The sequence below is a fragment of the Periplaneta americana genome, chromosome 17 (genome assembly GCF_040183065.1).
Source record: "Periplaneta americana isolate PAMFEO1 chromosome 17, P.americana_PAMFEO1_priV1, whole genome shotgun sequence".
Classification (NCBI taxonomy): domain Eukaryota; kingdom Metazoa; phylum Arthropoda; class Insecta; order Blattodea; family Blattidae; genus Periplaneta; species Periplaneta americana.
Window position 1 is genome coordinate 19091511 of NC_091133.1, and position 19154 is coordinate 19110664.

The 19154-nt window shown below is 35.2% G+C and overlaps 1 protein-coding gene across 2 annotated transcripts in view; it reads left to right on the plus strand.

The window, feature by feature from the left end:
* Positions 1-17453, plus strand: part of sav (scaffold protein salvador) — a 78386-nt gene extending 60933 nt beyond the window's left edge. For both annotated transcript variants that reach the window (XM_069815561.1, XM_069815562.1), the window contains one exon: positions 197-17453. In XM_069815561.1, the coding sequence (XP_069671662.1) occupies positions 197-320 (124 nt within the window). In that variant the 3' untranslated portion in view covers positions 321-17453. The remainder of the gene's footprint in view (positions 1-196) is intronic.
* Positions 17454-19154: the final 1701 nt, after the last annotated feature.

Consider the following 19154-nt stretch of genomic DNA (forward strand, 5'->3'; position numbering starts at 1 on the left):
AACATTTCTTATTTTATGTGCCCAAAATAGTTCTATAAATGTGTTTTGGGAGAAAACAAAGCTAATTTTGGTAGATGGTCCATCAGAGAATTAGTAGTCCATTTATTGTTCCACAACAAGTCAAAGTTTAAGAAAAACATTTAGTAATAAATGTAAGTGCAGTTTGAGAGTTTGATTTCGTGACTTAAATTTACAGGGCTTCATTATTCTGTGAGATGGATCAGAGATTGTCAACAGCTGCTGCTCCAGATGAATCAGGAGCAGCTACAGAGATGTTGAAAGAGGCAGCTCTTTCTCAACACGTAGAGACCAAAGTGTGACACTTGTACAGGAGATGTAAAGTTACGTAGCAGTCTCCAGTATTTTATATTCAGAAGAAAGTATGCAGCTGATGTTGCTGAAGAAGACAAGGTCTTACATATTGATATAATCAATATGGTTCCAATGAGCGCATTATGCTTGCAAAAAATAAGGGTCGGATAGTCATTGAGACAATAACAACATCATATTCATTGACAGTCATATTAGCATTATAGTTAAAATATGTAAGTATTGTAAAATTTCAGGAAAATTAACTTCTGCTTGTTCTGTTGAGTAATCTCTACATAAATATGTATCTTATTTCATTCCATGTTATCACCTACTACATCATTCCATATGAGCTTCAGTACGGTACTAGTGTAATTAATAATAAAACTGTCTAGCATATAGTATTAGAGATTCATTCACATTGGACAGAATTAAAGTGGAATGTTGCAACCATGACTCGGAATGGAACCAGCAACTTTCGAAGCATTTGTATTAATATTACAGTGAAACTGTATCAGTTTGTTACCAGATAATTTGAAGTAATGTGTATTCACAAGATTTGGTTTTACCTTGAATATGCATTTTCATTGTTCCTTCATTGTCATTTTATATTCATATTTGATGTACTGGCTTTTAGTATAGTTAGATACATTTTAAATTGATGACATTGTTTTGTTACATAACAAATGGGAAATTCATAAAATGTTTTTAATTCAATGCAACTTTGACGGTTATAATATACATAGATATCTCTTGATAAAGCTTGTAACACATTTGTCCAATCTGATAAATTATCTTCAATTAAAAGATGCAGATGATCCACTAGAAGAATGTTAAATTTATGCCACGGATCAATAATAAATAATTATGATAGTCATGGTATATTCTGACACCAATCTCTTGTATATGACCTTCAGAGACTTAATGGGTGCAGCAAATCAGAGATGTGCAATATTGGCTAGACAGAGAAATCTTGCCCCTCACTGTTAAGGTGAACAATTGGTGCCTGGGCATAAATATTGATTTGTAAAATTTCATTGAATGAGTTTCTAAGTATGCACAAGAAAAAAAGTCAAACCATTCCCTCTGTACATTTAATAACACAGTAGAATCCCTTTTTAACGAATCTTTGAGATATTATTATTATTTTTTTTTTCGCTAAAGAGGGGATTTACATAAATGGGAAGGAAAGACTAAAATAACTAGTAATAACATGTCGTCATTGATGCTGCAATAGGTCATATGTCAAAATTTATAAATCTTTGGGAGATCAAAAAAACTGTTTTTCTCATGTACCATTGATTCAAAATATGTTATCCCTTTTTTATTATTACTGTCAAATTAGTACAGATTTGATTGATAATACAGAGTTTGTATAATATTTAATTATTCATTACTTTAACATTACTTATTGCAGGTAAGAAGTGGTTATATTGGAACATAAGACTTCTTGTAATACAATATCATATAAGGAAATAGAAAATAACAGAATATGATGACACCTTCATAAACGTTTTATTGGATAATCACAAAATTAACGTCAGAAATGTAATTTGACACATGTAATCAAAATGAGTTGTGCACTAGGTTGTCATAGAAAGAGTGGTAATCAGATGGAATCAATTCTTAAGCTCCTGCAAATGAGTAAACTTGTTGCATCAATAGCACATGGTGCAGTATAGAGAGGAGGATGATCAAATGGCAAATGGGGGTTTCACTTTTTTTGGATGAGTTGGAAGTTCAGTCGATACTTCAGAAAATTTGAGCTTGTAGTTCATCACTCCTTCAGGTGTGTTTTGTAGTGCACAAATATCAGTAACACATGCGTCACCTTTTTTCTTTCCTGCCCTGATGTTTGAGTATTCTTTTTGAAGTAATAATTTTGTCCTAATGTATTCAATTTGGCCTTTAAATTGTTGTTTAGATTCAGTTACATAAATGGAGTTGTGGATCATGGTAACAACACTCCACCCCCTCTATCTTCACGAAACAGATTAAAAATTTTGTAGTCAACAAATTTGTAAAATTTTAAAATATCAGCAATCTGCATACTTACCAGCTCCAAGGGGGCTATATTTAATATAATTAAATTTGTACTAAACCTATATGCACATAGAATTATTCCAATTCAAAAACAACTAAGTAAACTAAAAGAACTCCAAAAGGAAATAACATTTCAATGGATACCTAGTCATTGTGGTATACCTGGAAACGAGAAAGTCGATAATATTGCAAACATGCAACATATGAAGACCTCTCCCTCAAAGAACATTGTATATCATATGAAAAAATATATATCATATTTGCAACCAAGACCTCTTCAAGTGATATCTCTATCCAGTGCTTTTGCTTCAGTAACATCTCATTTTACAAACCTATGGATCAACAATTGGCTCTCTTCTGACAAAGGAAAAATTTTACAGTCTCTTCAAAGGAAATCAAATGACCTGGAAATGTACAAAAACTTGCCCAGACATGTTCAAACATTTTTAACAAGAGCCAGAACAGGTCACATTGTCACTCAATTGTACCTACACCGATTTCACATTTCTGATAATCCTACTTGTCTGTGGTGTAATAATCATGATGAAGATCTGGAACACATTCTTCTATACTGTCCATCCATAAACCACAAAAGAAGTAAATTAAAATCATCAGTACCAGTTGCAGAAGACACAGCCCTGCAGTATATATTGACTACACCCCAACTCTGGCTACTAGCAACAGGCATCTATAATGAACATCGATCAAAATACCCCTCATTTCTCGTGAAAAACAACAACTGAATAGACTACAGTGGACTATATGTTGTCAGCAAACAGCTGGATACATTAAGAAGATTGATTGATTGATTGATTGATTGATTGATTGATTGATTGATCGATCGATTGATTGATTGATTGATTGATTGATTGATTGAGTACATAACAATTTCATACTGATGAAAATTGTAGGGAGATGGAGTTTCCCTTGCTGTTTAATAATATTAAAATAGTTTGCAGGAACATACATTTCTCGCCTTCGGCCAAGTTTTCGTTCAATTGTACTGTGTATTGAATCAACCTTCATCTAGCTATGCCAAACTTCAAGATATTTCTATTCAGTTATTACATTTTGATATATGGCCAATTCAAGAAGTGCAATTGATAATTTTACACTTCGATTTTGGTAGCAACATCCATCGATCCATAAAATAATTTTGGAAGGGTGACCCTTTACAATTTCATGCTTTATAAATTTTTTAGTTATTGATGCAGAAACATCACTCTCCAGGCCGCTGTTCCCCTCAATTTACGTCTTTAGAATTTACTTTATAATATGTCTGGTTGTGCACTTTGAGCTTTGTTTTATAATAAGGTAGCTGAAACATTTCATTAAGAGGCTTGGAGTGAAGAACTGGTGGACGGTGGCTAAAGATCGAGACCGATGGAGAAGAATTCTTAAGGAAGTCGAGGCCCGATCCGGGCTGTAGCGCTATGGATGATGATGAGCTGAAACATTTAGATGAGGGAATAAAAGAACAACCTGGAGGTCGACAGTGTAACTGGACACTTCACTATTTTGTAGTGCTTCGACTTTGTTCTTTTCCTTTTCCACATGAGCTTCATTACTTCTTTTCCTAAGCATTTCATAGTCTTCCTTCTTCATGTTTCCATTTGCGTATATAATCCACTGGTTAAACTGGTCTTTTTTCGAGCAAAATATGTCCAAATTCATTTTTATAAAAATCTTCATAAATGTTCTCCATGATGCAGTGCTTTGCTCCTCCTTTGACAGTATTCAGTGAACTCTTTGTGAAGGTACTTGTAGCTCTCCCACACAGGTTCCAAGTAAAGTTTTTTGCTTGATGATCTGCAATAGTGAGGTTCAACCTTGGGCAATCTTTCTAAAAATTCTTGTACACTATTAGAACAAAGAGATACCAAGTCAGTTCCTTCACCATTTACAGGATGCACTGAACGACTATTTGTCAAAATCCGCGTTCTAACAGATTCCTCGTTAATACTCAGTGTCGCAAGGAATATTTTCTTGCAAACATGTTTTTTCACTCTTTCATTTGGATTCTCACTCACATTCAAGAAATACCTGAATCCTACTTGTTTCTGTGAAAGCTCTATTTGAATGGTATTTCGCCTGCGTTGTTGTACAACCTGGAGGACTTGTTCTTTTTTGGCCTCTCATGAAGACAAATTCCAAAATGCTGTGAAGACTTCTTGTCGTTGATTTTTAGTTACTTCAGAACATCGTAACTGTGTGTGTCTAATGCCTACCCACTTCACTTTGTGGATAGATGGTAGAACTGTGACCCATTTTCAAGTTGCACACCACTTTGGCAGGCCATGCTATGCATGATGTGTATCTGTGGATAGTTATGTCGTGTACTAGGGTGAGTGTATGTGTAAATGTTCGTGTAAGTGTAGTGTAGGGATGAGGATGGTGCTGGCACATAGCCAACTCCTGTCGAATAGCACCAAGGGGGTCACCAGGTTTAACATCCCCATCCGACAGACAAATCACTATCAACAGTGAAATATGCCTTCTCTTCATATTCACTGTGGAGAGATTTGGGATTTAACCCAGGCATATTGATGCATAATTTAGTGGTTAGAAGTTGTACACCACCATCTCTCCTAGTCCTGAGATAGAAATTTTACATGAAAATTTCTGACTCCACTGGGAATTGAACCCAGGCCGGCTAGTCTGGAGGCAGATGCGCTACCACAGAGCTAACTCAGCAGAAACATTGAAACTGTTGTTTGGGACCTTTCCCAGCTTTGTGATGACTGCCACATCCGTCCAGCATTGCTCTAGAATCTTTCATTGCTGTTGATATTTTCCAGTGGAATTCTTTTGAAAGCCAATGTAGGCTTCTCCTAGAAGTCGAGAAGACTGATAAGATTTCGCAGCACAAGTACCAATTGGAGATAGGGAATGTTCCTGCACACAGCATGAACTCTGCCAGTGGGTTTATTTCAATAATTCTTGCTTGCAGCCCTATGTACTTGCCAGACATATTACTAACATTATTAGATGACTGTTCCCTGCAATTTGCTACATCAATTTCAAGCTCGTTTAGTGAAGTCAAAATCGCTTGTTGCAACTCTTCAGATTTGTGGCCTACATTAGGAATGAAACACAAGAAACAGGAGTTCCATCTTCTTTCACATACCGTACAATGAAGTATAGCTGATCAACATGAGATAAGTCTGGCGTCTCTTATGAAATAATACTTTGCTACTTTAAGTTCTTGCACAATAAATTTGATTACATATGTGGCAAAGAAAAGGCAGGAAATGAAACCTTTTCTTTTATTGCCGCTTTTGGCAATGTGCTCTGCAAGAAACAGATTCAACTCACTAATTAACTCCAGACACATCATTGCATTTCCATTATGTGCAGAACCAAAATTGTTGTCTTTTCCTCTAAGGGGAAGCCCTCGATTGGTCATTATTTTTACACTGCAACTACTTGTTTCAACAACACCCTCCAATTCTTAATTTCTTCTTCCACTTGCTGAGTTATTTTCAAATCAATTCTTCCCGCGAAATTTGTTCGTTTCAAAGCTATGACCAGTTGCCTCTTCGTGATGACTTACTCGTGATTCTGTATTCTTCCAGTCATTAAATCCATGACAAATTGACTGTTACCAATTCCACCTCCACCAAAAAACCGACAAGATGCACATTACATCTTTTTGGTATTAGAAGTGTAAACAAGAAAATCCCTTATTATTTTCTTATCATTAATCAAATTCCTTTCTATCGTTTTTAGAAACATATCTCACTTTGTCAGAATAAGCTCTCTGTGATTTTGAAAGATCACCATTTAATTTGGTGTAGATATAATTACGAAGTAGTTTGAATTTCCGTCTCAACCATCTCTTCTTCCAAACCACAATTATTACTGTCCAGTTTTCTTGTCTTCAACACTATTTTGTTAACTTTCGCTTCCTTTTCTTTTTTTCTCTTCTTATAATCACTGCCACTAAGTTGTTTTCTACTGTCACTCATGATGTTTTAAAATGTAATAGTAACTTAAAACATGCGCAAATTTTGGAATTTACAATATTTAAAAGATTTTAGAAATCAAAACAATGAAAAAGTTAAATTTCCAGCTCGATGGTAATATAATATACATTAACGAACAGTGAGAATTACTTTAAAATAACTTACGCGATTCAGCACATCTTAACTGTCACAAAGATATCAAGAAACTGAACTACCAATTTCTTAAGAAGGAAAAAAATAATGAAACAAGAATACTGATTTGAATTTGATATTATGAAGTATATCCTACACCAATTCTTGTCGAACGACTCTTTCTCAGAAGGAAGAAAGAAAGAAAGAAAGAAATTGCAATACCAACACAAAATTAATTAGCATTATTCTCTCCCGAACTCGATCTTTTTAAAGTGTATGTGCGTGTCTATTTACTGAAACAATAAAAGTTATCCGACATGTGTCGGCATGTATAATAATGATTAATGAAGATGAAGAATCTGATTACAAGTCAAAATACATGCTTATCGTTTGAACTTACAATAATGAAATGAAATACATTTCTATTATAGTGTGCGAGCGTAAACGGCATAAAGGACATCGTTTTTACTATAAAAATGCCACCCCTCAAAATTTGCTGCTCTAGACCCTGGCTTATATTGCCTATACCTAAATATGCCACTGAGGCTATAGCACTGATTTTTAATCTTGATGTTGATTGTAGCCAGGACTAATATTCTATTGAGATGACACATTTTCTCTGTAACCTCTGTCTTAGAGTTGGACCACTTAATTTTGGCAGTCACAAATTGGAGAATTTACATTTAACATTAATTTTGCATCTTCATGAAAACCAGATTGTGTGAACATGACAATTTTTGTAAATAGTTCCAATCAGTACATAACTCTTATTTTGTCAACAGTTTTTGAACTTGGGCATATATATCAGAACACTAAATGAGCATATGTAAGCAACAGGCTGTCTTCTTTATTCGATTTTTCACATTGTATAACATCATGCTAGATTTTTACTTCTGAATCATACAATTAGTCTATAGTAGGGTCATTCCATGTCAAGTGATTCAATGCAATTTACTTTACCGGTAGCACTTTCTTTTCATTTGATTTTCTGCACATGTTTAGTACTTTGAGAGAATCTCATATCCAAGTTTTTTAAAATATTTTTCCCTTATCTAGTTTTTGTTTTATCAGAATTTAAAATTTACAATCCCCTGCTAATTTCGGCATAGGTGAGTATACATAATTGCTATTTTCTCATTCTGTAAAACAAACTAAAAACCATTTTATTCAGATTTCAACAAGCTTTCGTTTTATAATATATAACATGATTACCCGAATGTGTATTTTATGTCATAATTATGTAACTATTTGTACAGGGCTATAATATGTATGATTTAATTACAGCCCTAATATAGCGTTGAGTAAAATAGGGTTCTATAAACTTGGAAATTCAATAAAATAATAATATGTGGAATCCGAATCACATTAGGTAGTGGCTAGGCATTAGACACACACATTATGGGCCCAAAAATTCAAAATTCTATTTCCAAAAAATTACAAAAGAAATCATAGTTTAAGATTATTCTTACAAATTTTGAAGTTGGGATCTCAATGGGATTTTATGGTTTCACGAATTTTTGTTTACTGGTGCACAATAAAAATTATTATAAATTTGTATACTATTAATTTGCCCAGACATGTTCAAACATTTTTAACAAGAGCCAGAACAGGTCACATTGTCACTCAATTGTACCTACACCGATTTCACATTTCTGATAATCCTACTTGTTTGTGGTGTAATAATCATGATGAAGATCTGGAACACATTCTTCTATACTGTCCATCCATAAACCACAAAAGAAGTAAATTAAAATCATCAGTACCAGTTGCAGAAGACACAGCCCTGGATACGTATAGGAGGCTTTGGAATATTGATGCCAATGTTGTTATGAAGACCTGCTATAAATTGTATTATTTACTTATTTTCGTTGTGTTTTGATGCTGTTGTGGCTGGATTTGAAAGTTAAAATTGTTATTTATCAATGATGTTATTAGTGTAATGAAGTGTTTGTGATTGTGGACTAAATTTACATCTTCGTGTACTGACATTAACTTCTTTACATTTTGTTTATCTTGGTAACTAAGCTGCATACTATTTAGTATTAGCTTATTGATGCTGTCTCCGAGTTCAGCATAATTATTTCTTCTCTTTCTTGTTAGAATGTCGCTGAATCAATCTGTATCAGTAGTTGATAAATCAAATAGTGGTGAAAAAAGATTGGAGGCGAAATGTCCTCATTGTGGTGGCTTCTTTCAAAGCGAAAGGGGTATCAACATTCATATCCGTCGTTCACACCCTGATATACACCGAACTAAGATAGCAGGGAAATATGTATTAACTAGAAGTAATGAAGTGAATTACAATAATGATGGAGACAGTACTGAACTTATCAAAACACGTCATGAATCCTCGAGTAATAATGTTGCAGATAATTCCCTAAAAACATTCAAGGATGAAGTTTCTAAATGGAAAAACAAATTTTCCACTGAACTTAATGATAGTGAATTCAATTCATACGTACAAAATTTTTCGAGCTTCTTAAGAAATAGTATTAACTTTCTACCTGGGCCCAAACATCCGGCCACCAAATATTACGCTTCTAGACGGAGAAACCGTTTAGTGAAACAACAGAAAAATTACAAAAGTTCAAGTAATCCAGAGAGAGCCAATAAGAGAGGTCGCGATAGGAAAAAAACGCAATACAATTATGAACTCACGCAGTATCTTTTCTACAATCGGAGGAGGAAAGCGATCAGAGGAGTACTTGAAACAAAAAATGAATCGTGTTCAATTAACAATAATGATATTCATACTTTTTTCACAAAGACTTTTTCTTCTCCTAATACTGCTGAAAGAGACGAGTACCCATCCAAAATTAGTGAAGCAGCTCGTCTTGAACTCGACGATACATTTTTAACTGAAATTTCTAAAGATGAGATTATTCAAGCTACACATCGCATAGCTGTTGACACTAGTCCCGGACCAGATCGCGTCATTGTTAGAGCTATCAGAGATGACATGGTTAGTGAAGTGATCTCAATAATCGCAACACGAATGCTAAAAACGAGTTTCGTACCTGAATGCTTGAAGAAAGCACAGACAATTTTATTGTTTAAAGGTGGCGAAAACAAGGATCTTTCCAACTGGCGTCCTATCACCATCTGTTCGGTTATTCGAAGAGTCATCGAACGTGTTTTAGATTCACGACTTCGAATGTATGTTGAACTTAATGAAAATCAACGAGGATTCGTCAGTTTACCAGGTACGCTAATAAACACCTCCATACTCAATTCCACTCTAAGATCTGCTAAAACAAAAAAAGATGATGTAACAGTTGTACTATTAGACATAAGAAAAGCCTTTGACAACGTAGGTCATACTCACCTTAATAAAAACCTACGAGCTGAAGGAATTCCTTCTAGATTAACCGATTTAATCATGAATTTGCAATCCAGTAATATCACTCAAATTGAAACCCCTCATGGCAAGACGAAAGCAGTCTCATTTTTACGAGGCGTCATGCAGGGGTCACCGTTATCGCCAATATTATATAATATCGCAACTAACCATATCCTCGACGAATTAACTGAAGATAACATTTGTAAACATTATGGCAAAACACTGAGCCCAGACCTGCCACCTCTTACAGTTTTGGGTTTTGCCGACGACACCGCAATCATTGGCAAAAATAGAGAAGCAGCTATAGAATTAACACGCTTAGCTATGCAGAAATTTAATGAGATAGGCCTCGAAGTAAACCCAAGAAAATGTGTTGGCATTTGTATTGAGAAAGGGGAACTTGTAGAAGAACCCTTGGATCTAGATGTTAATTGTCGGATAAGAGTATTGAAACACGGAGAATCAATTAAGTATCTCGGCGTCACGTTTAATGATTCCCTTAAATTTTGACTCTGAAGGTACAATTCAGAATCTACACAAAAAACTCGATTTACTGGCTTCTACACCCTTATTGAAATGTGAACAAAAATTTCTGGTTTTAAACACATCTATTTGTACATCATTGATTTATCCCTTCCAGACCGCGGAGCCGAACAAAATCCCAATTAAGTTTCTTCAAGACAGTGATAAACTTATCAGAAGTGCCCTCAAACAAATTCTACAGCTCCCAACGGACACGCCAGACCATATGATTTATTCAGATATGAAGTGTAAAGGTCTTGGTCTCTTCAAAGCAGAGTGGGAAGCCCATCTTCAGCACGCCAATACTTGTCGCGTCCTCACACTGTCAGCCAATCCCTACGTCACAGCCACTCGAGATCTCTTTACTGAAAGCACCGAATGTGTCAAATCTTTGCAGTTAACCGAGACATCCGACGTAATTAAAGACCCACGAACCAGTTTGTATGACGCTCGACGTATGAGGAAAAAAACTGCGAGAAAAGGAATTAGAGGAGTGGGCTAAGCTACCTCAGAAAGGTCTTGGCGTAGAGCTATACAGCGAGTTTACTCCAGCGAATTCCTGGATACGACATTGTGAAGGCCTAACCTCTAGCGAGTGGTGCGAAGCTATTAAAATGACTGCACACGTGTCTTTCGTACGTTCCCTTCCGGTCAGGACTCGGGACAACATCCTCTGTCGGCGATGCCACAGAGAGCCAGAAACACTTACACATGTCCTGGGCTCTTGTCCACATGGTGAAGTACTCCGTAACTCACGACATCATAGAATTCGTTCGATGATCGCCGAACAGTTTAGATCAATAAATTTTCAAGTGTTCGAAGAAGTTCACGGACTGGCAGACAATGGCAGTACAAGAAGAATAGACATGATTGCCATCCCGCCAAATAACAACAATGGCTACATCATCGATCCCACCGTTAGATTTGAAAAACAAAAGAGCCAACCTGAAGATGTAAATAGGGAAAAAAACGACATCTATGTACGTACCATTCCATATTTCATGGACAAATATGGTCTACAACAAATTGAAGTAATAGGCCTTATGGTTAGAGCGCGCGGAACTATTCCTGGTTTCTTCTTCCAGACCTGGCACCGTTTCGGCCTACAGAGGAAGGCAATTGATGACATCGTTCTTGCAGCTCTGAGAGGATCAATATTTATACTCCGCAACCATCTCTACGGTCAACAATGATCTTCGACTAATTAATTAGTAGCTACTTATTTATTCAGTCATTTCTTGTCGTTGTTGTAAGACTCCCTTCAACTTAAACATATGTATATTATTTATACTTCCAACTGCCTATTGCACAATATGCTCTGTCTCTGTGGCAGCCTGTTAATACAGGGAGCTGTTATCTTTTAGATAAATAAATAAATTGACTACACCCCAACTCTGGCTACTGGCAACAGGTATCTATAATGAACACCAATCAAAATACCCCTCATTTCTCTTGAAAAACAAAAACTGAATAGACTACAGTGGACTATAGTGGACTTTATGTTGTCATCAAACAGCTGGATACATTAAGAAGATTGATTGTATACTATTAATCTTGATACCTATTTGTCTTTAAGTTTTTCTACTATTATGTAGAGAATTGTTTATTGGTATGGCTGCACTAGTTTTAGTAGATATGTCAAATCGCAAAAATTCTATTAGTGACGTATTTTACACCAGATAAATCACTGTTAACTATTGCAATCACAAACATAAAACCAGGAAAAAAAAATCACCATAGTTAAAATGACAGACTTACTATTAAGAATTAGTTGAGTTCATAGTTATTTTTCATAGTTTATCTCCTTCAGAAGATTATTTCCTGGCTAATCTAGTTTGCAGCATTTTGGTTGCAGCATATATATCTGTTTGGGTTAAGGCGTAGATTCGGCCTGTTGCAGTTCTTGGTAGAAATCTTGTTAAATTTGACTTTTTGTCATTTTCTTTACTTGGATACACAAATGAGGATGAAGGACCCAGGGGCTCCAAGATAGTGATTGCTACTTCTTCATTGTCAAAATCTCGTGACAGTATATAAGCCAGCCACCACCTTTGATCATATTCACATATCACAAATCCAGCCATTTCGTCAGTAGATAAGAGTTTTTGAACCTTCAGTACTATTGTATAAGTTTTATCACTCATTGAGTACCTCTTGTAACAATTTCCAGTTTGGCATGGTGATGGAATGAAGCAGTGAAATCGTTGTGTTCCCTGAATCATTTTTGCTTCTGAAAAGCGAGATTTCAAGCAGTTCCTGATTTATGCAAAACATAAACTCAATTGATGGAAGGTTGAATTGCTCCAGTTGAAAAGTTGGAGAGGTGTCATAATTTGGTCTTCCTAAGGTCTCTGAAGGCTTGCCCTGGCTGCAAGACGTTTGACTATCCCTTCCAAACCATCGAAAATCCCTTTGCCATGAGCTGTGGCATAGGAATGTCGCTCTGCATCTACTTCAAAATCCTGCTTATGTGACAAAGGTTAGAAAAATTTGTCTTGTTTTTGTTTTGTGCACCTGATCCGACGGAAAAGTAGAACATTTTTTGCAATGTAAGCATCACTTTGCTCTTAAGGAATAAAATCAGTTTTCTTTGAAATAACTTTACAGCTACTGTGTTGTGTATCAAGCACTTAGAAATAAATACAAAACTTTTGTAGCTGATTTCATCTTATCTCTATAATAGACTGTAAAGGGATGTATTGTCATTTGATTAGTATTCGAATGATAGGATTGAGCCTCGTCCTGCAATACACAGGAGTAGTTTTATGAGAAACCTAAACTGATTAGAGACTCATTTAATTTAATTTAATTTTTTCTTTAAGATGGTTGCAGTATGCTGATTGTTGTTGAGCTATATAAAAGTGTGTTTTCAATGTTAGAAGCTGTTCACAGAAAGTATCAACAAAATCTTCAGTACCTTTCAGAAATGTCTCAAAACTGCATTTGTCAACTCACACCCATTGCCTATTTGTAATACTTTCTATCATTTCCTCTTCCAACTTATTTGTCTGTTGTGCCTTTAACTAAACAGTTGTTGCATTCATTTAAATTACACTCTGGTGTTGGAAGCAGGCACATTATTTTTGCTAGGAATCATTTATAATCATCACTGAGAAATGTTCCATCATTCAATACCATCGCTTTCAATTTTGCTCCAGTAATTTAATATTCTGATGGATAGTGGTGGTGCACACACAAACAGAATGTGTACCACTTGCCCCTGCTAATACACACTTTTTAGGACGTAATTCAATAAATTTGGAGAACCCAATCTTCTCTCTCTGTAGGGTACTTATTTTTTAACAATTCATATGTTTCTTTCAGGTTACTCAGAATCATTCTCTTCTGAACATGATCACGAGTGTTAAGTTCTGTTTTCAAGGGGACCAATTTTTTTTTTACTTGGCATGACTCTGCTTACATCGTCACTGTTATAACAAGAAATTACGTTTTCTGTGACTGAATCATCCAGTGTTTTTCCTGACTTTGGATCAGGAGCTGACAAAATTCCTATCTCCTTACTATCAATTCTGTTGCTTACTTCGAATTCATTTTTTTTTAACAAGACAACTCTTAGGAAGAAGTGTCAAAATTTGAAATTGTTTAGTCCTGTGTTTTGCTGGGTTTGCAGTGAAAGGCCTGCCCTTGGGCAGATCACTATGAATGAATGAATGAATGAATGAATGCTCTGTGTTTGCTCATACTTCTGCTTCAATTGTAGAAGAATTCCTGAATATGGATCACTATCTTCACTTTCAGAACTTGCAGTTTTATTTGCCAATTTTCCAACTAGACTTTTTCATTTTCTCAAGTTTTCTTTTGCAGTATGCAGGACTAGAGATTTTCTTCTTTGCAATTGGTGATTCATCAGTACATGAAAGGGATTTATTTAAATATTCAATAGACAAATTACAATCACTGAACTCATTATCTGCAGAAGTTCCTGCCTCACAATCTTCATCTGTTTCCATTAGTTGGTTTCCTTTTCTTTTGCTGTCTTCTACAGCTATCACAGATCTTCATGTCAGGTTTAATGCAACTGTTTACTAGAAGCATCCCGTTTTGAACTGACCTTAAATGTTTACTGTAATAGTTTTATGACTATTTTTCTCAAAGGGATTATAACAGTATATATTAAAATACATTTTACCCCTTTGTTTTGTCTCAGCCATTGCTTATAATTTAGTAACAACAATTCATAATCTTTTTGCATCACAACAAAGAAAACTTACAGCCTTCTCATAACTCACTAGGGTACTTCATATAAATCAGCTTCGAACTAAAGTACTTGAAATCATCACTATCTCTCGCAAGAGCTGAAAGCGGACTGTGGTTCAGCACAAAGTGATCAGTTAACTGCAAGTTGAAACGCATTCAGACATGCAAATTGACAACAAAGTAACTGAGTTTTACCAACACCAGAGCTCTGAAACACCAGTAAAATCAACTGCAGTATTCAAACTGTCACAAACGGAAACAAAATTCTAAATTTTTAAAATATATATAACTGTAAAATATGAAAAATACACATATTTTTGTTACTACAAATAAAAAACAAGAAATAAGATCCCATTGAGATCCCACTTCATAATTTGCGAGAATAATCTTAAAACCTTAAACAAGGAACACATTTTTTGTTGTAATGTTTAGTTATATGGTTTTTTGTAAATAGAATTTTAGGCCTATAATGTTGTCGTTTTCTAATGCCAGGCGTTTGACAATAAAGTCATTTGACCTCTTGCACTCCAATATTTTTCAAAGATATTGTCATGGTCAGCCACTGAAGCACAGATTTTGAGGTGTTCCGAATCCATTTATTGATTTGAATTACATAATGGGCAAGGCCTGTTGAAATCTGAGCAAAATGGTTCTTAATTTGTTTTAATATCTCAATTACAGCCAGAGGAAGTGATATTTTTGTGTATGTATGATCAAAATCGCACATTTTTTTTTTAAATTTCAAATCATTATAAATTGAAAATAGGATGAGTAAAAATTGTGAAATTAAATACTTCTACTGTTGACACTCCAAATTTCCTTAAAAATCCGAACATGTAAGGTAAAAAACATTAATTAAAAATTGGATCACTTGACATGGGATGACCAATAATCGTTTTAACTTATCTTGGCCTACAAAAACTAATTCACTTCTTGCAATAGGAAACAGAAGAGAAAAGGAAATACTATTATAATGAAGGGAAGTTAAATGTTAAAATAGAAGGTTCTTACTATTTGTAAATACTATCGGATATTCCTACTTCAGACCTCATGTATAAAATTATGTCTAAGTGCCTTGCTCTGTATTTTAATCATAAAACTAAGGTTGGTTCAGTGAAATGTAACTTTGAGGATAACAAGCGGCCATTATTGAGGTCCTTGCCATATACAGAATGTCTTAGTAACCATGTTATAAATTTGTAAGTATGATAAAGCGATTTGTAAAGCAGTGTGAGAATAGGAACTCAGGTCTGAAATCCATAATAGTTGGTCATTGAAATAGAGGAAGCCAGGCACTCTTCCATGCATTTTGGAATGCCTATTACACAGGGAGATAGTACAAGCAGAATAACTGCTCTAACAATTGGCTTGTCTTTTACTGGTGACAGTGACGTCTATTATTCCAATACTAGCCTTTGAATATTTTTGTTCAGTAGTCGAAAGTATTTGCTTGATTTCCTGATATTTTAGTAATAACTGGATGGATGAATTACAGACTGAGAGTGGGATAAACGCACGTGCACTTAGGCCACTCTCACAGGGCCATTGTAGAGGCATGAAAATTCATAATTACGATAAATGTGATTAAATAAGATGCGAATTAATTCTCTAAATGTGTATTACCACGATAAATAGTATTTTCAGCGAAATACGAGTGATTTCAAAGAATGCTTTATATATATATATATATATATATATATATATATATTTTGCTTCATTCTTCATGACACAGCCAGGAATATCATGAATCACACAATATTGATCTTTGCGCACGTTCATTTAGTATTACTGTATGTGTCGTTTCATGGTTTTTCTTTGTTTGTTTCTTTTTTTTGGCAACATAATTGAAAATATAGTTCAACTGAATATTATAACATTGATCAGGTATGTCCAGTACCATTTAGGCTATAGATCTTATTTTCATCTACTACTCTCAATACTGGTATATAAAGTAACAAAACAGGCTTTAGTTAATAAAAGCTATTTATTCAAATAATTATACTATAAAATGCTATTTTAAAAATATTTTTGCTGTAAATACAGAAAAGTAATGCTATAATTTCACACCTCTACCTTTTGTGTCACGTTGTTGTTGTTGTTTAGTCAACTGTCCGAAGATAGGTGTGAACCTCACAAGTGATACTGATAAGGCACCATCTATGAGGAAAGGCCCTCCATTGCATACATCACCAACTAGCTACTTATTACACTTATCAGACTCGAGAGTTGAATTTTAACGTAGACAATGAATAAAAAGTAAATTTTACCTGGAGTCTTCTCATGTAGGAACAGGAATCTGTTGGATGCGGTCGATAACTGACACAGATTTTCCAGCTTTACTTTCCATCTAAAGAAAGCCATAGACTTTTTCAGGATTTAAACGAAAGAATTTCAGATCCAGTGGCAAGTATAGTGACCACTGAATCACCGAGGACGACCCAGTGACAACTATTATGGGTTTTAACTTGTAACCAAGATGTCTCCGAAACTGAGTTTCTATTACATTGCTTTTATGTACGTCTCAGTACTAAAAGTTTGTAACGTGGTTACAGGAAACACGTTAAGTGCAGTTAAGGCTGTGAAAGTAATTTTGGAATATTCTTGTCAGGAGGGTTGAGAGTTCCTTGTGTATATATAGTAATCAAACAGTGGATGTTTTATTACAATGTATTATATTTCAATGTGATATATATTTTTGTAGTGACAACATTATATAATATATATTTCTCATATTTATTATGTATATTATCTCTTAAAAGCTTGGCTTTGCTGCAGATGCTCTGATAAATTGTTGAACAGTTCATTATTTTAATATCGAAGTATAACATAATCAGCTGCTAGAATTTAGGTACTTGTTAAAATCATTGTTGTTGGGATCTGTACATTATGGAGAAGAAGTTTAAATAAAGACTATTGCTAATTAATTTTGTCCACATATTCATGTAATAAAAATCAAATACAGTCGACTCTTGATAATTCGCTTACAGTTAAATTTTTGGCGAAGTAACGTCATTTCTGTTTTTACTCGATTTATGCTCTCTCCCTCCCTCCCTCTTAAGAAATTTGCGATCTAAAATCAGAAAAACGTTAGCAATCCTCTAATAAACAAAAAAGATAACATTATTTTTGTTAAACCAAACTGTATTATGATATTTTGTAAAAACTTGTGTTTCTTGTTTTAAGATTCTATCCCACTTCAATACCTGTAATACTGTATAATATTGTAATGTTTCAAAATGTTTTGCACTGTTTCACATTTTGCACTTTATTTTGAAGTGAATTTTAGTAATTAAACTTGTTGGAGTATATTCTGTGGAAGTTCGTGCATTAATTACCTTGAATTATCAGGAGTCGACTGTAGTATAATGTTTGCATACAGACTTAATGGTTAATTTACTTACTGCTTCTCTAGATCAGAGTTGGCCAACTTAATACCTCTCAAGGGCCAAATTTAATTTAGAGAACTCCATCAGGGGCCAGGTTATGGCATACATTTAGTTTTATCCTTGCAGAAAGAAAAATAGAAGTTACAATACACATAATTTAATAAACGAAGGTCAGACACCTGGAAAACTATCACCACAAAATAGTAATAGAAAAATATATTCCTTTTTCAGCAGGAATGAGCAAAAAAAATCTTTTGGGATAATGGTTTTTATGGTCCTTCTAACCAAAGGTCCCGGGTTCGATGCCCGGCCCCGGAACAATTTTTCCCTTGAAATTATTCAAATTAACTTTATAGGGAGTTATACCTGAAAGCTTGATTTGCATAATACACGTTACTGTACGTAACAGAAAACCACAATTTAAGTCACACAGAGTTAGTGTGCACTCAGTGTTGGTTGCTTGACAGTTGTCAGCCCACTTTGAGGTCTGTGGGTATAGAGGAAAAATTGGATCGGTGTCGGGTAGAGTTCCCGGGTAGCTCAGTTGGGAGAGCGTTGGGACGTCTAACCAAAGGTCCCGGGTTCGATGCCCGGCCCCAGAACAATTTTTCCCTCGAAATTATTCAAATTAACTTTACAGGGAGTTATACCTGAAAGCTTGATTTGCATAATACACGTCACTGTACGTAACAGAAAACCACAATTTAAGTCACACAGAGTTAGTGTGCACTCAGTGTTGGTTGCTTGACGGTTGTCAGCCCACTTTGAGGTCTGTGGGTATAGAGGAAAAATTTGATCGGTGTCAGGTAGAGTTCCCGGGTAGCTCAGTTGGGAGAGCGTTGGGACATCTAACCAAAGATCCCGGGTTCGATGCCCGGCCCCGGAACAATTTTTCCCTCGAAATTATTCAAATTAACTTTACAGGGAGTTATACTTGAAAGCTTGATTTGCATAATACACGTCACTGTACTAACAGAAAACCACAATTTAAGTCACACAGAGTTAGTGTGCACTCAATGTTGGTTGCTTGACGGTTGTCAGCCCACTTTGAGGCCTGTGGGTATAGAGGAAAAATTGGATCGGTGTCGGGTAGAGTTCCTGGGTAGCTCAGTCGGGAGAGTGTTGGTACGTCTAACCAAATGTCCTGGGTTCGATGCCCGGCCCCGGAACAATTTTTCCCTCGAAATTATTTATAAATTGTTCTACACACGCTGTTTTATGAGGACAGTGTGGTTTCCA